The following is a 25,543-nucleotide window of genomic DNA, read 5'->3' on the forward strand; positions in this document are numbered from 1 at the left end:
AGATTATCATGTCAACCCATCTCACCAAATAAAATCAAGTTAATAATAAAGAATATTATTAGGACTAATATCATATGATAACAAGTATAACAAGTCAATCACCCTATATTATTGTAAGCACATCACATAAATTCGACAACAATTAGAACATAAAGCATAAAACCTCGAACAATATTAATAATATTAGGATCGGTAAAATCGTGTTACCTTAAAGTTGAAAGATTAATAATATTTGGACTGAGAGGAACAACAGTAGGATTGAGTTACAAGTGAAGAGAACTGCCTTAGTATTGAAGCATTTGATACAGGTTATTCGTGGAAGGATACAAAACTTACTGCCGCCTAGGGTCAATTCCACTGATGCTCAATGGTTAATTAGCCTAGATATTAAATGTTAAGTTGTTAATTCTGAATTTGTTGAATGTTGGTCTGGAAATGCTTGTATTTGTAAATGCCACCTTTATTATTAATGGAAATACTCACATTTTACCAAAAAAAAAAAGATTAATCAAAACTGGTGCTTAGAAAAATAATCAACACGCAAGTGGATGGGAAGGAATCAACAGAGGTATAATTGATCAACTTTGGATGATGCTCTTGGATTAAGACAACATAAATTGTTTGCTTGGAAGTTGATGATAGAATTATTGAAATCCATATTGGTAAATGGTAATTGACGTAAAGAAAGCTGAGGTTGGAGAATTGATTTATCAAAGATCAAGGGCATCAAAGAGATGAATGAAGTGAATTATACGGAGCAACACTAGATGGTTTATTAGGGTCCCATAACCCGATGCTTTAGGAAACTTGTAACACGGCTGAATAAGTTATAAGGAAAGTAGACAATAGGTCCAATGGATACGAACTTTACAAGGAAAACAAATAACAAATTGAGTTCAAAATAGTTTAAATTTAAATAAGAAATATTCAAAATATTTCGGATATTACATTGACACGGGTTGCTTGCATCATGTTATGGGTAATTTCGATGTTTTGACGGACATACAAAAGGTTCCAATTCGTGTGGTAGGCTTTTCGGATGGCACGCAAATTCATGCTTCACAAGTAGGCCGTGTTGTGCTCACACCCAACATCTCTCTATATCCCATTTTATATGTACCAAGTTTACGTTGTAATTTGATTTCCGTATCACAATTAAGTGACAGCCCTAATTGTGAAATTGTTACTAATGCAAATATTTGTACTATACAAGACCGTCATACGAGAGCGGTGATTGGAACAGCTGGCAGATTGGACGGACTGTACTATCTCAGACAAGAACAAATAATCACGGGATCAGTAGCTATTGGAGAATCAGTTAATTTGTGGCATAGTAGGTTGGGACATCCGTATGAAAGAGTAGTAAAATTACTTACTTTTTTGTGTAATAATACGAATAATTTGACACAACTGTGTGAGGTGTGTCATCATGCTAAGCATGTTCGTAACAGTTTCCCGTTGAACAATAGTAAAAATAGTAGAGTTTTTGATTTTATTCATTGTGATTTGTGGGGGCCGTATGACTTACCGTCTTCGTGTGTTGCGCGTTATTTCTTAACTCTGGTTGACGAATTTTTTGCGTGGGATATGGATATATTTATTATGCAACAAAACAGAGGTCTTTGATAAATTTATGGATTTTTCGGCAATGGTATTGCGCCAGTTTGCTTCGGTTATTAAAATTGTTCGTAGTGGCAATGTTACGAAATTTAATTGTCTTCAATCATACTTTAGTAAACAGGGTATTCTGTTTCATTCTTCTTGTGTTGGTACTCCCTAACAGAATGGGAGGGTGGAATGGAAGAACCAATATATCCTTAATGTAGCCCGTGCACTCCGGTTTCAGGCTTACCTTCCATTGGAATTTTGGGGTGAATGTGCCTTGGCTGCTGCGCATTTAATAAACCGTACTCCGTTTATATTACTTGGAGGTATAACTCCGTATGAGGTCTTATTTGGTTGGCCACCACCTTTTGATCGTCTCAAAGTATTTGGTTCGTTGTGTTTTGCCCATAACCAAAAAGCAAAAAGTGACAAATTTGCCAGTCGTAAATGTGCATTTATGGGGTACCTTTCGGGAAAGAAAGGTTGGTACTTGTATAATCTTGATGCTAAAGTCTTCTTTGTGTCTCGTGATGTGAATTTTTTGAAGACCAATTTTTGTTTCGTTTAGCCACAGCCCTGTCACCAGATAATATTGTTTCCTCTCCTGACTATGTTGTGGATTGGGACAATGACGCTGTCCAGCCCGATGATGCAGCTGCCATGGTCACGAGTCCAGGGGGCGCTGTTATGAACATTATTTGCGCACATTTAGTCCCCTAATTGAGTCTATTTTGCATACTATTATAACATTCCATGGCCATTTTATCCGTCAAAACCTTCCTATTTGCTTTTCTATCGCATTTCATATGTTTTGTAGGAAAGGAGATAATAAGGCGGAAATTCCCGTCTTTCGTGCGTATTCGGAAGCTATTTGACGATATTTGATGGACTAGTATGAGGAGGAAACAAGAACTAAAGACCAAGCCTACAAGAATAAAATGGAAGTGAAGGGAAGGGAAGAATAGAAGAGAAAACGAGATCTGCAGTCCAACCCGTGCGGATTCTCTGGAATCCGGCCGTCCCCAATGTACAGAATCCGTGCGTCTTCACCCCAATCCGCCCGTCTTCCCCTTCACCAATCTGCCTGTCCCGACATCAATCCGCCCGGATTCCGGCCCAGCACATTTTCGTCTTCTTCAAGCTTCAAAGAAAGAAGCCCTTCCTTCAAGAAATACCGGCTTCTCCCTGCTCTATCTAAAAAGTGTAATTACTAGTTTAGCCCTTAGTTAACCCTAATGCATCCACCTAATTTCTACTATAAATACCCCACTTGTAAATGATCAAAAGCGGGATCTCGGAGGAAGCTTTCTTAGATTAGATTAGGAGTAGATTAGCATAGATTGCTCTTTAATCTTTCTACAAATTACACATTAATCTTTCCATAATCATTGTTCAAGTTTATTATTGGGTAATTGAAGATTATTGGGTTATTATTGGGAGATTGACAACCTTCCATCAATCATCAAGTTCTTCTATTATTCTTTGCTTTATTGTTTGGATCAGCTTAAGTTGGTATAATTCCTTTACTCTTTACTCTTTATTGTTCATTTTTCATTTCTTCATTCCATTGTCATGTTTATACTTGTTGTGATGATTGACACCATTAATGACATGTTTCCCATGATAATGAGTGAGTAGTTCTTTAGCTAGGATTAATGGGTAATTAGGGGAAACCAACATGGGATTGATTCATGCTTAATCTAATATGTTTTCATAATCAAATTGCTTGCTTGTTATGATGTCAACTTTATGCACATGTTATGTTTGATGAAATGCTAAGCCTATGAATCCTTGCATTTTTACCATCTCTTATCTACTCAACTTGACTCGTAAGATATAAACCAACTCGAGTCTTGTTAGACCATGCATAGAAGTTGAATAGAAGGAAAGTAAGTCGACTTGTAGGTGTTGTACAATCTAATCGATTCGGCTCCGGGACCCAACTCTTCCTATGAACCGTAAGACATAAACCAACTCGGTTCCCCCACAACACTAATTGCTTGCATATAATTGTAAACATGTTTGTATGATCAAAACCATGAATCCTCTATGACCCCATGATATCCTAGCATTTTTAATCCTTTGTTTACATCCCTCCTTTTATTGCTTGTTTTACCTTATTGTTTGCATTAGTCTAGAACACAACTACAAACCAAACAAATTGTGACACTAGCATAAATTGAGATAGATAGACTTAGAACCCAAAGCATACCGTCCCATGGATCGACCTCGACTTACCGCTAACTAGTTGTTTGTTGAGTATTATAAATGTGTTTGATTGGATGTGACCCGACGACATCACCCCACCAGGCGCCTATGGGGAACGAAACATATGCTCCAATGGACAATGTCGAGACAGGTGAAGGGGTAGATGAAGTCACAGGTGTGGCTGAAAATTTCGTTAATCAAAATGACGGCCCAGCTCGTGAACCTGTATTGGGACGTGGGCTTCATACGAAGATTGTGATTATGTTCTTGAGAGTACCCGTGCTAACAGTTCGTCCGATGCTTTGCAAGTCACCGCTACATTGCCTCTCTTAGGTATGACGTATCCCTTAGTTAATTATGTTGTTAGTAATAAATTCTCTGTGGAGCATCGTGCTTACTTGGCAGCTACTACCTCGAATAAAGAACCGCGTTCGTTTAAAGAAGCGGTGAAAGATGAAGGATGGTGTAAGGCAATGGAAACAGAAATTAATGCCCGAATAAAAAAATGGTACATGGACTGTGGGGTAATATCCGTATAAAACCCTTAAAATTTAGGACTATAACGTAAATTTAACATGCGATTTATGGTCATAAACGAAAAACAATAGAGAAACGATAAAGAACAAGAATCAACCTCGGGTCCTTTGAAATGCGGCCTAAGAACAGAAATCAAAGTAGATTTCCTCCTAATCGTTGCACCCAAGACCGTCTGAGACTATGCCCCTTGTGCTAGAAATACTCTCCAATCGACTTGAAATATTGAGAGAGTTTTGTGTGAATTTTGCTAGATGTGAGATCTAGGTTTTTCAGAGAAGAATGCTCTCAAAAACCTAATTTTCTTTCAAATGAATGAGTTAGGGCAAAAGGAGAGAGAGCCTCTCCTTTTGTTTTGATCGTCAAATCAGAGCCAAAGGGGAGGGAGTGGGCTTTCACTTCCTCCTTATTTTTTAACTCGTGATCCGACTCAAAAATGCTAAAATGTATATGACGGGTTTTATTATAAATCGTCATCGGTTATCGGTTATTAAAACATCGACTAGTAACAAGGATTAGTCGACATATTAATACATGTCCGACAAAGACAATATTGTATAATTAATTCAATATACATCAATTAAATATAATCGTTTATATCCAATTTACGAATCAACCGCTTAATTCGTCTTAGCCATTATTATTTAATCCGTATTAAATAATTATCTCAACATCGCGTTTGACTAATTATTAGTCAAAGACTCCGACTAACTGCTTAGTCACATTGGGCATCAACATGACTGTATTTTCATACCGTCACATCTCTCAAACGTATCCTATAGGTGTGACTTTTAGGGACCAGTTGATCACCGCCATTTGTATGACAATAACGTCAAACTTATCTAGCAAGCCAACCGTTATTGATAAACGTGGACCAACTGATAAAAATACAAAAGTATACTCTTTGATTCTTTTAGAGATTTAAATGTTATTTGCACTAACTGTAGAGGACACCAGCCCCAACAAGCTCCCACTTGTCCGTACAAGTGTATGTGCAATAATGTTATCCGCACTAACTGGAGGACACGACTCCAACAAACTCCCACTTGTCTGTACAAGTGTATGTGCGATAACCGATTCTCATATTCATTTAAAATTTCTCCCACTCAATGTAAAACAATTTGCAGATCCGGATCCGCAAAGGTCGTATTTTACAATCGATCTGTATCAAGAGTGGTTTCCCCGACTAGAGAGTATCTTAACTGATAAAACGAATTCGTATTCGAGCATGGCCATGCATTTCGATTCTGACTCCTCGAGTGGCCCCGAGAAATATCGAGTACATGATAAAGGCTGAATATTTCCTTCAACTCGACTCTTGCCGATCTAAGCACAACATGAAATGACCCAGAAAAAATCTACTTGGCCCCCTGTTACGGATGACCGTGAGAAAGAAACCAAAGTCACCCAAAATCTGCCTTAGTCTCAAGAGACAGTCGATAGTCAAAAGAATCGACTCTTAGGATCACCATGGAGGTCCTATCCACGACCTGGCACCGAATGTTATAAAACATTTAGGACTCCATGTCGATGTAACAATTGTGTCCTACGAGATATCCATATAACTCGCCTCTGTGATTGGTCAGTCAACCTTTTGACTTATGGCTCGTTGAACCCACCATCAACCAACGTCAGAAATAATTGCCAGAGTTATCAGCTCACGTGGGCAATTAAGGACCAAAAATATAATGTTTGTTCAGTTCACTTTGTGGTGTTCAAAATTGTCGTACAAATCCACATGAAAAACAAAATATATAAATATCAAAACGATGATGTCGTATAGAGTACAAAAGAGAATGAATCTAATCCATAAAAGAGTACTACAACTCAGGAACACGTTTAATTCCCATGGAATTAACATGCCCTTCATGCTTATCTTGTCGTAATGGTTTAGTGAGAGGATCTGCTATGTTATCATCTGTAGCAATCTTTTCTATCACTACCTCCTTTTGCTCCACGTAATCTCGGATTAGATGAGCTTTCCGTTGTACATGTCTAGACTTGTTGCTAGACTTAGGCTCCTTAGCTTGGAAGATGGCACCTCTATTGTCGCAATAGATGGTGATCGGGTCATTCGAACTAGGCGATCTGAGATAGTCCTTGTAAGAATTGACGCATCCATATCGCTTCCTTTGCAGCTTCAGACGCGGCATAGTACTCGGACTCAGTCGTAGAATCTACTGTAACACTTTGTTTGGAACTCTTTCAGCTAACTGCAGCGCCATTAAGAGTAAAAACGAATCCAGACTGAGATTTCGAGTCATCTCGATCCGTTTGGAAGCTAACATCTGCGTAACCGGTTGCGCATAGCTTTTGTTCGCCTCCATAAGTCAATGCCCAATCTTTAGTCCTCCGTAGGTACTTAAGAATGTTCTTGACAGCCATCCAATGTGATTCACCTGGATGCTATTGGAATCGACTTGTCATACTCAATGCATATGCCACGTCCGGACGTGTGCATATCATGGCATACATGATTGATCCTATAGCCGAGGCATAAGGAATCCGTGTCATGCGCTCTTTCTCTTCCGGTGTCTCTGGTGCCTGAGACTTGCTCAAATGCACCCCTGGAGCCATAGGAAGAAACCCCTTTTTGGAGTTAGTCATGCTGAATCTCTCTAGTATCTTGTCTATATAAGACTCCTAACTGAGAGATAACATCCGACGTGATCTATCTTGATAGATACGGATGCCCAAAATTCTTTGTGCCTCACCCAGATCTTTCATCTGGAAATGGTTCTTTAACCATACTTTTACCGAAGTTAAGAGAGGTATGTCATTCCCAATCAGGAGTATGTCATCGACATACAATATGAGGAAGACAATCTTGCTCCCACTCGACTTGATATATAGACATGGTTCCTCGACCGATCGAGTAAATCCATTTTCTTTTATCACTTGGTCGAAACGATGATTCCAACTCCTATAAGCTTGCTTAAGTCCATAAATGGAACGCTTAAGCTTGCATACTTTCTTAGGATGTTCAGGATCGATGAAACCTTCGGGTTGTACCATGTACAACTCTTCCTCCAAAAAACCATTTAAGAAGGCGGTTTTCACATCCATCTGCCAAATTTCATAGTCATGAAAAGCGGCAATCGCTAAGATAATCCGAATGGAACGCAACATGACTACGGGTGCAAATATTTCATCGTAGTGCAAACCTGGCACTTGGGTGAAACCTTTAGCAACTAGTCGTGCTTTATAGATATCTTGTTGACCTTCCACAGAATGCTTTATCTTGTAAAGCCATTTGCATTGAAGGGGACGAACCTTAGCAGGTAAGTCAACAAGATCCCATACGTTGTTCTCATACATGAAGTCCATCTCGGATTGCATGGCCTCAAGCCATAGCTTTGAGTCATAACTAGTCATGGCACCTTTATAGGTTGCGGGTTCACTACTTGTTAAGAGTAGAATGTCATCTATGTCATGTTTCTCGACCATACCAATGTATCTGTCCGGAGGAATAGAGACTCTTCCCGACCTCCTAGGTTCCTCAGAATATTAACATGGCCGGGATTGAAGGAATTGGTTCCTCCAATGGTTGCTCGGTATTTGGTTCTGGAATCTCCGACAGTTCGAAGGTTCTATTACTCTTTGCATTCTCGAGAAATTCCTTCTCTAAGAATGTCGCACTTGCCGCAACAAATACACGTTGTTCGGTTGGCGAATAAAAGTAATGACCAAGCGTTCCTTTAGGATAACCTATAAAGTATGTCTTGACCGATCGCGGGCCGAGCTTATCCTCGTGTCTCCACTTGACAAAAGCCTCACAGCCCCAAACCCGTATAAAGGACAAGTTAGGGACCGTTCCCTTCCATAGTTCATATGAAGTCTTGTCAACAGCTTTAGACGGACTTCGGTTAAGTATTAGAGCAAATTGACGAAGAGCATAACCCCACAATGAGTCGGGCAACACGGTGTGACTCATCATGGATCGAACCATATCAAGTAGTGTTCGATTTCTCCGTTCGGACACACCATTCAACCGAGGTGTTCCAGGTGGAGTTAATCGCAAGGCAATCCCACGTCTTTGAGGTGTTGATCAAACTCGTGAGAAAGATACTCGCCACCACGGTGCGAGCGCGTGTTTTTAATATTTCTACCTAGTAGGTTCTGTACCCGATTCTGGTATTCCTTGAATTTCTCAAAGGATTCACTTTTGTGCTTCATTAAGTAGACATAGCCATATCTACTTAAATCATCCGTGAAAGTGATGAAATACCTATAGCCTTCTCGTGCGGTGATTGACATAGGTCCACACACATCCGTATGTATGAGTCCTAATAGGTCGCAGCGCATTCCAACAACTTTGAAGGAAATTCGAGTCATCTTGCCAATGAGACATGATTCACACGTGCCAAATGATTGAAAATCAAAGGCCGAGATATCTCCATTCTTTATGAGCTGTTTTTTTCTGCGTTTCTCATTAATGTGCCCCATACGGCGATTACCATAGATACGTTTGATCTTTGTCACCAACCTTTAACTTTTTATTCATTACGTGCAATATTTCAGTGGTCCGATCTAAAACATAAATTCCATTCATGGAGACTGCCTTGCCATAAATCATATCGTGTAATGAGAAAATGCAAGTATTATTCTCTATTACAAATGAAAAACCAAGTTTGTCAAGTGCAGAAACTGAAATAATGTTTTTAGAAAGACTGGGTACATAATAGCAGTTATATAAAAATAACTCAAATCCGCTAGGAAGCTGGATCACGTATGTTCCCCTCGAGACGGCAGCCACTCGTGCTCCATTCCCGACACGCAGGTCCACCTCACCCTTTACGAGGGGTTCGATGTTTCGGAGCCCCTGCACATGATTACACAGATGAGAACCACAACCAGTATCTAGTACCCAAGTTCCGTAACTTGCGTGGTTAATCTCAATCATATGAATAAAAGTAGAAGAGGAAGAAGACATACCAACGGGTTTAACGCGACCGCTTTTATGTCCTCATGGTAAACAGACATGTACGCCTCCAATGCCCATCTTGTGGCGGTGATGGCATTCCATGTTATCGGTCTTGCTCTTTGTCGCGCCTGATGAGTTGCTCGACTCACCAGGCCCACTCTTACCTGATCCCGACTTCTTAAACTTCGGTTTACCTACCGCTAGGTCTGCCTGAGCTTTGCCCTTACCCTTGCCCTTGTTTGACACAACGAGAACATCCTGTTTCAAGCTCCCACTAAACTTCATATCCTTCTCGGTCTGTACGAGAAGGGAGTGTAGTTCATGAGGACTTTTCTTCAAATCATTCATATAGTAATTTGCTCTAAAGAGCGCAACACCATCGTGGAGTGAATGAAGCATGCGGTCAATCACGATGTTCTCGCTGATTTTACAATTAAGCGCCTCCAGTCTCTCGACATTCTCAATCATGCTGAGAATGTGTGGGCTAACCGGTTGGCCCTTCTAGAGTCTCGCATCAAAGAAGCGAGTGGTATGCTCATAGGTCACGATTCTCGGTGCTTTCGAGAATTCCTTAGTGAGCGTGGTGAAAATCTTGTTTGCACCTTGGGCTATGAAGCGTTTCTGCAAATTGGATTCCATTGCAAAAATGAGTACGTTTTTAATCGCACATGCTTCCATGACGAAATCGTTATACTTGGCGATCTCGTTAGCTCCACCGTAGTGGGGCCTGGGTTTGACGGGATGGGCTCGTCGGATATTTGAGCTTCCGTCGCCAGCGGCGATTCCGTAATCTTTGCCTCCCGGTCCGCGAAGTTTGATCCATCATTCTTCGATCCGAGTAGACCGATTCATCCGATTCATGAAGATCCGAAGCCGGACTCACGGTCCAATATGGCACTTGGCATTGGGCGTCACGGCCAACCATTTTGTTATTAGCGTTTAAGTGATCGTGATCTACACTGAAAAAGAAAGAAAAAACAAAACGAAATAAGCAACTCATCGAGGTGATTTAAGTCTATTTAAAATTCATTTTAATCGTGTAGACTCATTACACTTGCATAATTGATCTCCCTCAAGAATAATACAAGTGATCCCAAGACTCAATTTCCGTAAATTGATAAGCCAACTGTTTAGCTAGTTCTATCGTTAGAACTCTTGGTCGATAGATTTCCGTAAATCCTATCTATAGTCCACCATAATCACAGGATCGTACGAGTGACCATAGTGTTGAGATAAAATAGGTCAATCAGTTCCAACTTACCCGACGTAGAAGGGGTCATATTATGCCTACCGACGAAGAAGGGATTCATTGGAGTTTGACCTATAAAGACTATTCTCAATTTTTGGTTATACGAGGAAGATCCCATCAACTTAGTTTTAATTCATTTTAAGTGAACGAAAAAACTAGCATTGCGTGAATGAATTAATTTAGGTGATGGCTTATAAAAACGTGTGATATCTGTATATCAAAGAAAACTAACGCGTGACCTCTATATGAGTCAGTTTTCATGCAATTATTAGGTGGTTTGGTTTTAGGCGGAATATGATGCAATCTATCGTTACGATAAAATAAATAAAAGAATGCAAAACGTAAATAAAAATTGCTAGTGTGGCCTATCCTAGTAAAAAGAACATAATACAACTTTGGAATCCACCGTTGGACCCGAGAAGCTTGTCTTGATGTTCCATCTTTGTCCATGCAGCGGGAGTGAGCATCCGATCTCCATCTTTGGTCTTCTCAAAATTACAATTTAAAATTTACAAAATATAAACCTATTTACATTCTAAATTAAAACTGTAATTACAAAAAAAAAAAAAACGGAGATGCGAGATCTCAAAATACAACCAAGACCGTGTTCCATCATTACGGTAACACGTTCTACTAAGGCCACACTAAGTTACAACCGTTTGTAAAATTAAATACGTAATAAAACATTCAAGGCATTCAAAATAACGATAAATAAAAATGCATCAACTAAAACAAAATTTATTCGTGACATAATTCCGTAATTATGTTAAATTTATCCAAACCACCTTTAATGATTAAAATTATGTGACAAAACCGCTTTAATCAACTTAATTTTAATCTATGATAATCCGTTACTTTAAATCGCTTTAAAATAACTAAATGGTACGTGAGTGAACCGTTTCACTATCAAGCGAATGTACAAAATCCGTATTGTGCACATGTTATGGCCGAAAAAAAAAACAAAAACCGAAATTATTTTTTTTTTCTTTTCACGGCTGAACCGTGACAAACCATAATTTTTTTTTTGTTTTAGCTGCTCAAAACCGTGAGCAAAGAGGGCAAAAAAAAATAAATTTCAGCTGCTCAAAACCGTGAGCAACAACATTCAACACAAAATCGATTTGACAAAACCCAATTGCAATTTGAACATAATCCGTATTAAAACAAAAATTACAATTGACAGGATCTTAACATATTGTTATAATTATCGTTTAAAATAACAATATGCAAAGAACAAATCGAAAAACAAAAGATCGTCTGATCAGACATAAGCCGTGTGGCACGGTTTCCAAAAAAAAAACAAAACAGCCGAGACAAAAATTCTGCCGCACGGAATTTTATGCAAACAAATTTATCGATTCAAATTCGTTTGATGAAAATCACAAAGAAAAATTTACGTGGTCTCGCTCTGATACCACTTGTGGGGTAATATCCGTATAAAACCCTTAAAATTTAGGACTATAACGTAAATTTAACATGCGATTTATGGTCATAAACGAAAAACAATAGAGAAACGATAAAGAACAAGAATCAACCTCGGGTCCTTTGAAATGCGGCCTAAGAACAGAAATCAAAGTAGATTTCCTCCTAATCGTTGCACCCAAGACCGTCTGAGACTATGCCCCTTGTGCTAGAAATACTCTCCAATTGACTTGCAATATTGAGAGAGTTTTGTGTGAATTTTGCTAGATGTGAGATCTAGGTTTTTCAGAGAAGAATGCTCTCAAAAACCTAATTTTCTTTCAAATGAATGAGTTAGGGCAAAAGGTGAGAGAGCCTCTCCTTTTGTTTTGATCGTCCAAACCGTGAGCCAAAGGGGAGGGAGTGGGCTTTCACTTCCTCCTTATTTTTTAACTCGTGATCCGACTCAAAAATGCTAAAATGTATATGACGGGTTTTATTATAAATCGTCATCGGTTATCGGTTATTAAAACATCGACTAGTAACAAGGATTAGTCGACATATTAATACATGTCCGACAAAGACAATATTGTATAATTAATTCAATATACATCAATTAAATATAATCGTTTATATCCAATTTACGAATCAACCGCTTAATTCGTCTTAGCCATTATTATTTAATCCGTATTAAATAATTATCTCAACATCGCGTTTGACTAATTATTAGTCAAAGACTCCGACTAACTGCTTAGTCACATTGGGCATCAACATGACTGTATTTTCATACCGTCACATCTCTCAAACGTATCCTATAGGTGTGACTTTTAGGGACCAGTTGATCACCGCCATCTGTATGACAATAACGTCAAACTTATCTAGCAAGCCAACCGTTATTGATAAACGTGGACCAACTGATAAAAATACAAAAGTATACCCTTTGATCCTTTTAGAGATTTAAATGTTATTTGCACTAACTGTAGAGGACACCAGCCCCAACATGGACCTTGGAGCCGTTGCCCATTGGAAAGAAAGCACTTGGTAGCAAGTGGTTATATAAAATAAAGTACAAATCAAATTCTACGATTGAAAGGCCGAAGGCTCGCCTCGTTGTATTTGGTAACCATCATACGGAGGGTGTAGATTATGAGGAAACATTCGCTCCTATGGTGAAAATGAGTACAGTTCGTACATTTCTTGATGTTGCAGCCTCTCGCAATTGGATCCTCCATCAGATGGATGTACATAATGCTTTTCTTCATGGGGACCTTAATGAAGAGTTATATATGCGGTTACCACCATGTTTTCAATCTCTTGTCCCCGGTATAGTGTGTCGTCTACATAAGTCTTTGTATGGGCTTAAGTAAGCGCGATGATGTTGGTTTGCTAAGCTGGGCGTAGCTTTAAAAGAATACGGCTTCAAGCAGAGTTATTATGATTATTCATTGTTCACAATGGTTAAGGGGAGTGTGCAAATGAATGCTTTGATTTATGTGGATGACCTTATTGTGTCGGGAAATGATTTAGCTGTTGTAACCGCTTTCAAAGAGTATCTTAATTCATGTTTTCATATGAAATATTTAGGTGACGTCAAGTATTTATTGGGTATAGAAGTAGCATGGAACCCCGATGGTATTTTTCTCTGTCAGCGTAAGTACGCTGTCGACGTCATTTCTGAAGTTGGGTACCTCAACAGTAAGCCGACTTCTACTCAAATTGAACAAAATCATCGTTTGTCTGTCACTACGAGCCCATTGCTGGATAATCCTGAGTCTTACCGCCGTTTGGTAAGACGTTTGGTGTATTTATCTGTTACTCGGCCCGATCTTACGTATGTCGTTCATGTGTTGTCACAATATATGCATAACCCACGACAAGCTCACTGGGAAGCTGCACTTCGTGTCGTTCGTTATCTTAAATGTACTCCGGGACAAGGAATTTTCCTTCGTTCCAATGCTGCTTTACACCTAGAAGGCTGATGTGACTCTGACTGGGCTACGTGTCCCGTCTCTCGTGGTTCTCTCACAGGCTGGGTTGTGTTCTTAGGATTTTCTATTGTGTCATGGAAAACTAAGAAACAACCCACCATATCTCTCTCGTCTACTGAAGCCGAGTATCGGCCGTTGGCCGCCATCACATGCGAGATAAAATGGTTAACTGGATTATTGCGCAATCTGAGAGGTGCACGTTCCGCTGTCGTGCCTATTTTTTTGTGAGAGTCAGCCTGCCTTACATATTGCTAAAAATCCGGTATTACATGAGCGTACTAAACACATTGAAATTGACTGTCATTTTGTACGAGTTGTTATCACTGATGATCTTATCGCCCCATCTTATGTTCGGTCTGTTTTCCAATTCGATAATGTCCTTACTAAGGCATTAGGTGTGAGACTTAAATCTAACACGGAAGGATTAGAAAAATATGAGAGAGAATCAGGAGAGAGAAAGCTCTGAAATCTAGGGTATCGTCATTGAATTTTGAGCGCAGCCATGGCAGTAATTCATCAATCTGCTTCGAAAAATTCACAAAAATCTAAAAATACTCATGTTGCTGGCTCATCTTCAACATTTAAACAAAATAATAAGAAAATTCCTTCTTCTGCTGATGCTACGAAAGAGAGGAATGTTAATGATATTACTGATATTGCTCCTTATGACCTGGAAACGCTGGAAATAGATGACAATGATGAAGGATGGCGTATTCAAGGGAAAAAGAAAGCAACTTTGGAACCAATTGAGGAGGAACCAGGGGATTTGATGCAGATTTTGCCAGAGGATGTTCAGGAGGAGCTGGCTTACTGGAAATCCTCTGTCTACTGTTTCATTCTTGGGGCTAACCCTCCTTGGGATGTAGTGGAAGGCTTCATTCGACGCATCTGGGCAAATTATCCTATCGATAAGGTATCATTCTTACCTGATGGGATTTTTCTCGTGCGCTTTAAGAACACTGCTGATAAAGAGATTATCCTTAAGCAAGGACATTTTTTGTTTGATAATAAGCCGTTAATTGTGCGAAGTTGGCATTAAAATGTTGTTCTTACTAAGGAGAATGTGATGAATGTTCCAGTATGGGTTAAATTGTTGGATTACCCTTGAAATTCTGGGGTAAAAGTTTGCCTAAAATTGCTGGATTATTGGGAAAATTCCTTCGCTGTGACACGGCTACTGAGGATAAGACCAGATTAGGGTTTGCTAGGGTCTTGCTTGAAGTTCCCTTTGGTAAATCTTTGCCTGGGTCTGTTAAATTCCTTGATGAAGATGGTCATATAGTGAAGGTAGTAGTTGAATGTGAATGGAAACCCGTAGCTTGCTCTGTTTGCGGGGCACTGGGCATGAAAGTGCTCGGTGCAGAAGCTGGACCAAAAAATCCAAGCCTCCACCTCCTTCAAAACAATGGGTTGCCAAGAAACCTGCTTTGTGCTTATACCGTTGCCCCTAACACTCCTCCGGTGGTGGTGGTGCCTCCCCTGTTAAGCCCGTGTGACTCCAGTGACTACTCCTGCCTCTGCTGAACCTAACAAAACCCCAGAGGAAGTGCAACATCGTCTTCAAGTCACTTGGAATAAGAATGGCTCGTACAGACAGGTGAATACCCCTGCTAGACCTGGTGTTACCCTGAGTAGGCAAGAAATTATAAGAGCAGGCAAGAGTGCTGCCAATTTCAGTCAAAGATACTTTTGTGGATGCATTGAATAATGCTACACCTAAGGTTGGAATTGGTACAAAAGGTAGTGTGTTACTCCCATCTGGGAGTAATGCATAGTTTTGGCTTCGGAATGTTAGGGGCTTAACAGTTTGACCAAACAAAAGCAAGTGAAATGGTTTCTCGCACCATAATCGGGTTGGACTGTTTGGTCTCCTTGAGACAAAGGTAAAACCTTTGTCTCTAAATGTTTGTTAGATCAAATATGTGTGATGGTTGGTCAATTTATACTAATACTTCTTGTCACCCTGGAGGAAGAGTCTGGGTTTTGTGGAATCCTCTTATTTTTCATGTCACTTTTCTTCATTACTCAGCACAACTAGTTCATATGCAAATTCTTTGAAGTCGTTCTCAATTTGTTTTCCATTGCTCAATGATTTATGCTTTTAATGATACTTGTGACGAGAAAAGCACTCTGGTCTACTCCTTGTAACCTCTCTGATAGCATTAATACTCCCTGGGTTTTGTGTGGTGATTTTAATAGTGTCCTAAGCCCCACCGAAAGATTAGGGGGATAACTACTCGGAAGAAATGGATGATTTCCAGTCTTGTGTTGATTACTGTCATCTTATGGATAGTCCTGCCACTGGTTCCTTTTACACATGGAACAACAAGCAAGATCTTGCCACTAGAGTTTATTCAAGACTGGATAGAGTTCTGGTTAACCAGAAATGGCTGGTTGAGAGGGTGGATTCTTATGCTCACTTTCATAATGAAGGTTATTTTGATCACTCACCCTGTATTATTCAAGATTCTCAACATGCCTTCGTGGGTAGGAAAAGTTTCAAATATTTCAGCATGTGGAGTCAGGTAGATGATTTCATTCCTTGTGTGCAACAACATTGGACTAATCTTCTGCAAGGTACCAAAATGTATGTTCTTGTGAAGAAATTGAAGAGTCTTAAGCAGCCTCTAAAACAATTGAATAGTCAATTGTTTGCTGATATTGAGAATAGTGCTGCTCATGCCTGGAAAATTATGGATAATATTCAGTCTGATTTAAAGCTTAACCCTCTGGATGCTACTCTTATTGAACAAGATAGAGCAGCTACTAAAACTTATAGAGATTTGCAAGCTGCTTGTGATAGTTTTCTAATGCAAAAATCTAAAGTTACTTGGGTCAACAATGGAGATGACAATACTAAATATTTTCACAGTGTGATTAGGGGAAGGTGCACTAAGAATAAAATTTTTAGAATTGCAGATGTGAATGGGAACATTCACACTGAGGGTGATCAAATTCAGAATGCCTTTCTCAATTACTATACTCAACTGCTTGGGTCTTCCACTGCCACTACTCCTGTCTGTGCTTCAGTGGTGCAGCAGGGTAAAATTTGTACCCTGGCTCACTGGGACACCTTGCTGCAGCCTGTCACTCCAAAAGAAGTCAAGGATGCAATTTTTTCTATCCCTGGGCACAAAGCTCCAGGGCCTGATGGATTCTCCAGTTCCTTTTATAAAGATGCCTGGGTTATTGTAGGGGATGAGGTCTGCAATGCTGTATTGGATTTCTTCCACACTGGGAAATTGTTACAACAGGTTAACCATACCTTTATTTCCTTGCTCCCCAAATGTGAACTACCTTTGAATGTGACACAGTTTAGACCTATCTCGTGCTGCAATGTGATTTATAAAGCTATTTCCAAGATTCTATGTACCAGATTGGCTGCCATCTTACCTGAGATTGTTAGTATCAATCAAGGTGGTTTTATTCAAAAAAGAAATATCATTGAAAACATTCTCATCTGTCAAGACATTGTAAGATTATACAATAGGAAGACTGTGTCCCCTCGTTGTTTAATGAAGATTGATTTAAAAAAGGCTTATGATTCTGTGAATTGGGAGTTTATTGAACAAATGATGAATGCCTTGAATTTCCCTCCTAAGTTTACTAACCTGGTTATGGTTTGTGTAAGAACTGCATCTTACTCTCTGGTTCTTAATGGTGTTAACTTTGGTTTCTTCAAAGGAGCTAAAGGGTTGAGACAAGGGGACCCCATTTCCCCCCTCCTCTTCACCATCACCATGGAGTATCTTACCAGGGTTCTTTCTCATGTAACCAGCATTTTACCCTTTAGATTTCACCCTCTCTGTGGTCATCTCAAGCTATCTCATTTGATGTTTGCAGACGACCTTCTTATGTTTTCTAAAGGTGATACTAAGTCCATTATGATCTTGCTTAGGGCCTTTGCCACTTTCTCTGCAGCCACTGGATTGCAAATGAACTCAATGAAGTCAAATATCTATTTTAATGGAGTTCATCCTTCAGTTAGAGCTGATGTTTTGCAGGTTTCTGGTTTCATGGAGGGTACTCTCCCTTTTAAATATTTGGGAGTCCCAATTACCTCTGGCATGCTCTCAGTCAAGCATTGCTCAGTTCTCATTGATGCTGTCACTGCTAGAATTAGGGGTTTTGGTGCCAAGAAGTTATCCTATTCTGGCAGATTAACCCTTGTCAATTCTGTGCTTTCCTCTCTTTATGGTTACTTTGGGCTACTATTTTTGTCTTTGCCCAAAGGAGTTACGAGAAGAATTGATGCATTGTGTAGGAACTACCTTTGGGATGGAACTACTGAGTATATAAGATCTCCTATGGTCAGTTGGGAGAAAATTTGCACCCCTAGAGCTGAGGGTGGATTAGGGATCAGAGATAGTTTCATTTGGAACTATGCTGCTATAGGCAAACTGGTTTGGTGGTCGTATACTAAACCGATAGCCTTTGGGTCAGGTGGGTACACCATATTTATATGAAAGGTACCAGTTGGCATTCTTATTCTCCTAAAGCTGATGTTTCTTGGAGTTGGAAAACTATTTGGAAAGTTAAAGATAAACTGGCCTCTGGTTATATGTCTGGTCAGTGGTCTGCTTCTCCTGCAGGTTGATAGCTGGTTGATAGCTAGGGAAGCATTACATCTTAAGGATAAACTTTACCATTTGGGTATTATTCAAGATGATTTGTGCTTGTTATGTGGAACTGCTGCTGAAACCCATGGTCACTTATTTCAGCAATGTCAGTATACTTGCCGTCTATTGCAGCTGGTGAAGACTAAACTTAACTTAGCCATGCCTAATGTCAACCTGCTTGTTTGGATTTCCAGGAAGCCATGGTCAAGTGTAAAGAAGAAGGTAGCCCTTGCTTGGGTGCAAGCTCTTTTCTATGAAGTTTGGATCCAAAGGAATAGGGTGCGAATTGAAGGAAGTCTGATGCCTCCTAATTATGTCTTGGATAAAATTAGTGCCTTGTTGAAATTTAGATCTTATTCTTGGCAACAATGTAAACTTAGTTTGAATGAGGAGACTTGGCTTAATTTGATCAACAATGGTTGAATTTCCTTGTCTCCCAAAATAGAACCGTTGTGGTTGTTTGTAATCGTTTGTTTCATTCTTAATGAGAAGCTTACCTTTTACCAAAAAAAAAAGGCATTAGGTGTGTCCTACTTTGTCTCGTTAACCTCCAAGTTGGGCATTTACAATCCGTTTGCTCCAACTTTGGGGGGGGGGTGGTAACGAGGCTCGTCTGTATTAATAAGAAGTATGTCGTTAGTATATGGGCTTAGGTTGCCTTGCCTTGCCCTACAAGTTGTCTGTACTACTATATAAACTTCCGTATTGATTAATAAGAAACCAAGTCGTATTATATTGTCTTACTTTTGTTCTTAATAGGTTTGTATTTAAATTTCAGGTTTGATGCCTTTAGAATGTTGAGTTAATGAGTGATGTTCTTGCTACTACACTGTTGTAACAATTGCCGAGACTACTGACTGACCCTTTTAAAATAGTGAGATAATTATTAGTGTATACTCTCTATGTATACTGAAGCCCACCGTCATAGTAATTTAGCTGAGCTTAAGATGTTATGTCTACACCTATATGATGTATGAGGAACAAGTAGTTCTAATTTCATTTTTAAGAAGCTGTCATTTTATCAAAAATACACGCTCAGTTGCTGGCCTACATAAAAAGAGATTCCCGGATAGCAGTAGTCTCTATGTGAATCTCTTCTCGGAAATGTCTCAGTTTCTTGCGGTAATAAGTCATGGGTTTTCATGTGTTTATCGAGTACTACAATAACAATCATATTTTTCATTTGCCAAAAAATTGTATGTTCACATTCAGATTGCTTTTATTCTATGTAGCACGTACTCATCACATGGAAGTCTATTTTGGAATCCACGAATATGAGTAAACAATGCTTGCACCTAGACCTTGCAAACAGATCAGGTCATGTCGTGTTCATATCAATATTAAACGGGTCACTACTAGCCCAACCCTAACCCAACCGAATTATATAAATGGGTCATTTGTCTCAACCCTAACCCGATCCATTTAATTTTTCTACAATCCAACCCGACCTGTTTAACCCATTTATCTTTAAGCAGGTCATTTTTAACCCACTTAACCCGTTTAACCCAATAAACTAAAGCAATAAACTACGCTTTATAACCCTATTATACCAAAATGATGAAAAATTATGCTAATTTTTAAGTTGTTTTGTTGAATTATTGACTCAAGCCAATTATACTATTACAATTTTAAATAAATGGGTTATTCGTGTCGGGTTTGTGTCAAAAGACATCAACCCTAACCCGAACCATTTAAGTACTCCGTGTCGTGTCAACCCAATTACTTAAATGTATCACAACGTCTTGACGCTAACCGACTAACTTCGTGTCGGGTTCGTGTCTGATGAGTCATAATTATATGCATATTTATGCCTCCCCTTAATTACTTTTGATACGGTTTTCGTGCTAATTTATATTAAATACATGCCTTTTATGTTAGAATGTTGTTACTTCTGCTATTTGATGTTTAATGCTGGAATAATTCATTTGAGGATCAAAGGAATGAAATGAGCACCGCGGAGTGGGCATGAAGGACTACACAAAGCATGGCACGGGAATCTAGAAGAATAAAGGAAGAGAAATAAAGAAGACAACACAAAGAGCTAAAACAGAGGATACTCGACCAATCTCACACAGGCTTGATCGAGGAAGTAGTGTACTCGATCGAATGCACATAGGCTTGATCGAGTACTTATCGAGCTGGCAACTTTTTCGCAATTTCCTTAAGTCGGTTATGTTTCACTATAAATACCCAATTCGTACCCTATGTTTATGAACATTTTATTTTACCTAGTTACGCATAGCTTCTCTAAAAACTCTCTTAGAATAGCCTTAGATTAGGTTACATTAATTTTGCTTCGGATCTATTACTCTTTAATTAAGGTACTTTGTTAATCCTTCTTTAGTTATTAATTCAAGTTCTATTTCGTTCATTATTCGTTATTCATCTTTACATGCTTTCAATTATGTCTTCTATAGTTATTATTGTTGCTATTACTGTTAGTATTAAGCTAATTTCATAATCAAGGGTGAAAGGGGATATAGGTTGTTAGAAAAGGGTTAATTAATGAATTGATTGTTAAATTGCTTTTGATTGTTGTTTAATTGTTGTCTTACATCTAATTAATTAATTACTGATCAGAATTGGTTAATTAGTCTTGCAAACTAGGATTTTCACCGACTGGGTTAAGACTAGAATAGGCCACGATAATTGAATTAGACCGACTTAATAATAGCGATTGCATGTTAAGTTTAAATCTAAAATGACATATTAGAATCGACCGATCTTATGACTTTCAACAATATAAATTGCTCAATCAATGAATTAAACCTTACCCTTGGATGACTACTTAATGAACCCAATCCCTAGATTCTTTATTATTATTATTGAATTTGTCTTTATTTATATCGCAATTAGTTATTAGAAATCAAACAATCAACCCCATAAAACTGTTACCTTTAAAACGAACTTAAATATAAACAAACTAGATTAATTAACTCGCCTCCCTGCGGATTCGATCCTTTCTTGCCACTAACTACCAGTTAGTAGTAATTTAGGATTTATTTTGATAGACCAACGATTGAAAATAACCTTATCAAATTTGGCGCCGTTGCCGGAGAGGCAACAATTTTTTTGTTTGTTTTTGTTTATTTTTGTCCTTTTTTCTCAGGGAGCATCAGTTCCTTGAGACAGTTTGATATTTTCTTGTTGTTTTCGTGTATGCCCAGGTCTCACAGGTCGAAGATTGTACCTTTTGATCCCGAGCCAGAGAAGACTTTTCGCTTTAGACGAAAATTTCAAAGAGAAATAAGTCAGGTGGAAGACTTAAGTACACTTGACTACGAGCAATTTACTTTCGCAGAAGATTCGTCCTTTGAAGAGGACATACTTATTTCTGCACCCGTTAGTCCTATAACATTGAAGATGCCGACCTTGGCAATTCATTCCGAACCCACCGTTGATTCCATTCCTAAAGGCTTTAAGCTCCCTACCACTGATAAAGGGACCTTTGAGATCAAACCGTCTTATATAAGCCTGGTAGAGCGAAATCTATTTGGAGGAAAAGCCGGAGAGGATCCCGCCAAGCACATGGAGAAATTTGACACATATTGTTGTTTTATTCCTTTGACTGCTGGGGTGACTCAAGATCAAGTCAAACAGACTCTTTTTCCTCTCTCTGAGAGATGATGCAGCAGAATGGCTACGTAACTTGGATATGGAGACCGACGCAATCACTAACTGGACTTCCCTAGCTCTTGCATTCTACAAGAGGTATTTTCCACCGCAGAAGACTAATGCTCTTAGAAGCCAGATCACGAGTTTTAAACAAGGTCCTACAGAAGATCTTAATGAAGCCTGGGTTCGTTTCAAAAGGCTAGTTCGATCCGTCCCTCATCATGGTTTCCAGATTTGACTCCTTTGCAACCAGTTTTACAACGGGTTGTATGACGATCACAGAGTTTTGCTTGATTCCGCTGCAAATCGGAGATTCTAGGATAATACTAATGACGGTAATGCTTGGAAGTTGATTGATCAGATAGCTACTCACACTGCTGAGTATGGTAACCCCAGAGATAGTAAGAGAGGAAGTGGTTCAGACAATGTTATTGCGGCACAGCTAGAGGCCTTAACGACTCAAATAGCTGAATTAAAGACATCTCAGTCTTTGGGTAATAAGCAAGAAACGGTTCATATGATTAATTAAGAAGTGTCCTGCGAGAGATGTGGGGATAGATGTCCACACTAAGGCCAAGTGTATGAGTACCATTGAACAGGTACATGCATTTCAGTCTTTTAAGAAAGGTACTCCCTATTCTAACTTCTTCCCTGAAAGGAGTTAGAATGTATTTGTTCAAGCCCCACAGCAGAATGCCTATATCATTCCTCCAAATCGTGGTAATCAACCACAAGGAAACTTTGTTCGGCAAAATCAAGGAGGTTTTCAACAGAGGCAACCTCCTCCTCAAGCTCCAAGTAATAAGATGACAGAGATGAAAGCTCTATTGCAACAAAGTTTGATGATTCAACAAAAGCAAACGGCTCAGATTTCCGAACTAATAGCTCATAACAAGATGTTGGATACTCAAGTTGCTCAAATAGCGGCTCAAAATCCTTCAAAACAGTCCGACAATCTTCCTCCTCAAGGTAAGCAAGCACATGAACAAGTTAATGCTATTTCTTTGAGGAGCGGTACTACTTATCAAAGTCCGGATGTGCCTATTATTGAAGATGAGGTTCCTTATATGCATCCTAAGGGATTGGGTAATCTTGAGTTGAGTGATGATGAGAAAGAATTAACCAAAGATCAAACACGGGATAAGCAAAAAGACAAAAACAAGAGGAATATCGTGAGTACTCGATCGAGCCCCAGCAGGATTGATCGAGGAACCACCGTAATCGATAGAGTACAACACAGGCTTGATCGAGGCACCCCCCCCCCCCCCAGAGCATGATTTTTCGCGCGTTTCAGCAACGACATTGGAAAAAAATAGGATCCTCGATCGAGTGACCACTGGACTCTATCGAATACACCCTATAACTGACGACGGTGCTTCTAAAACGACTTCTAAAGCTAAAGAAGCTGAGCCAATTAAAATTCAACTACCTTTTTCACAGCAGTTGTAAAAGTCTAAGCTTGAACAACAGTTTGGGAGGTTCATGGAGGTAGTGAAGAATCTTCAAGTGAGTGTTCCATTTACTGAATTGGTCACTCAAGTGCCGGCGTATGCTTAATTTTTGAAAGAGATCTTGTCAAAGAAGCGGTCTTTTGATGAAGTCAAGATGGTAGCATTCACTCAAGAGTGCACGGCCGCATTGTAAGCGAACTCACCACTAAAGCTAAAGGATCCAGGGAGTTTTTCTATTCCTTGTCATATTGGTAGTGTAGCTATTGATAAAGCCTTTTGCGATTTAGGGGCTAGTGTTAGTCTCATGCCGTATTCTATATGCAAAAAGTTAAATATGGGTCAACTACATGTCACTAATATGACGTTGAAAATGGTTGATACATCTTTAAAGAAGCCTATGGGTGTCTTAGAGGATGTGCCAGTTAGAGTAGGGAAGTATTTCATTCTAGTTGACTTTATCGTTATAGATATAGCCGAGGACTCCCAAGTCCCTATTATTCTAGGTAGACCATTCCTTCACACTGCAGGAGCACTCATAGATGTTAGGGATGGTAGTTTGACACTAAGAGTTGGGGATGACATAATTAAATTTGTTCTTGATAATGCTTTAAAGCGTTCCCACTCAGTAGCTCCATGTTATATGCTTTGATCCAGCTATTGATGATTCCCTTGCTTATTGTTTGGACAGGAATCCGTCTGATGCCCCTGCTGTTGCGTCAGGACCATAGAGCAAGGAGGTGGATGAGATAGAGAAGTTGATTTACGGAGATGAGTCTTATCTTGAGCCAGTTTATAGCTTTGATGACAATGTTGATATAGAAGCTGAATTGGATGCCTTGGAGGCCGAGATTTTCAAAGAGGAGCCCGTCCAAGTCTTTGATGAAGCACCTATGACGGATGAAGTGCCCTATCTCCTTCTTCATGATGATTACTTGAAGAGCGATGAGCAACCTTGCTCGTATTTTGCATTAGACTTTGAGTTTGATGAGCCAAAACTTTATTTATTGCTTACGTTTTTTGCTTGGACTTTTTATTGGTGCTACTTATGTTTGTGTGTAGCACATGCGCTACTTTTTGATTTACTATTACGTGCTTTAAGTTGTAATAATTGTGATTTGTATGGGCATTTGTTTTAAATGTAGGAAATTTACTCGCCAGGATGAGTACTCGATCGAGTGCACATAGGCTCGATCGAGTACCCTTGCTCTTTGGGTATAAAACGTAACTGGCTTGTATAGGAATTGCGCGGTTGGTTATTTTCTGCCCTATTTTTGCAGTTGGTTTGGGGGAACTCCTACGCTCTTACCTGGTATTTGTTGGAGCTTGTGTCCTCCACAATTAGTGTGATAACATTTATAAATCTCTTATACGTTCACAAGGGTATACTTTGTATTTTATTAGTTGATTAACGATTACCTAATAACGGTTGGCTTGCTGGAAAGTTTGACGTTATTATCATACCGATGGCGGTGATCAACTGGTCCCTAAAAGTCACACCTAAAGGATGTGTTTGAGAGATGTGATTATGGAAATGTAATCACATTGATGCCTTATATGACTAAAAGGTTAGTCCATGTATTTGACTAAACAGTTAGTCAATGTGTTGATGAGACGATTATTTAATACAATTAAATAATATTAGCTGAGACGAATTAACTGTCAAATTCGTAAATTGAATATAAACAGTTATATTTAATTAATGTATATAATGTTAGCTTGAACGAATTAAGATGTTAATTCGTAATTAAATGTAATCGGTTATATTTAATTAGCTAATTATAAATATGCGATATTTATAGTTAAAGTATATATATTATACGATATTGTCATAATAAATTATTACAGACCGGCATTAATAAATCGAGTGCAAGCTGTTGTGTGTAGACTTATTAATACGGAATAAAATAAATGACAATTTATAAACTATACACTTTATATACATTTTGTAA

The 25,543-nt window shown here is 39.0% G+C and overlaps 1 protein-coding gene and 1 non-coding gene across 2 annotated transcripts; one reads left to right on the forward strand and one right to left on the reverse strand.

Annotated features, from left to right (window-relative positions):
• Window positions 1–1,648: 1,648 nt before the first annotated feature.
• LOC141641146 (uncharacterized) lies at window positions 1,649–13,288 on the forward strand. The gene is made up of 4 exons (XM_074449819.1): window positions 1,649–1,672; window positions 1,784–2,087; window positions 2,174–2,289; window positions 12,905–13,288. The coding sequence occupies exons 1-4, from the start codon at window positions 1,649–1,651 to the stop codon at window positions 13,286–13,288; spliced, it is 828 nt and encodes a 275-aa protein (XP_074305920.1).
• An 8,976-nt stretch (window positions 13,289–22,264) lies between these two features.
• On the reverse strand, window positions 22,265–22,371 carry LOC141645089 (small nucleolar RNA R71). The gene has a single exon (XR_012544682.1). It is a non-coding gene; the product is annotated as a small nucleolar RNA R71 (small nucleolar RNA).
• Between the last annotated feature and the right edge of the window lie 3,172 nt (window positions 22,372–25,543).

This window comes from Silene latifolia, chromosome 2, assembly GCF_048544455.1.
Source record: "Silene latifolia isolate original U9 population chromosome 2, ASM4854445v1, whole genome shotgun sequence".
Classification (NCBI taxonomy): domain Eukaryota; kingdom Viridiplantae; phylum Streptophyta; class Magnoliopsida; order Caryophyllales; family Caryophyllaceae; genus Silene; species Silene latifolia.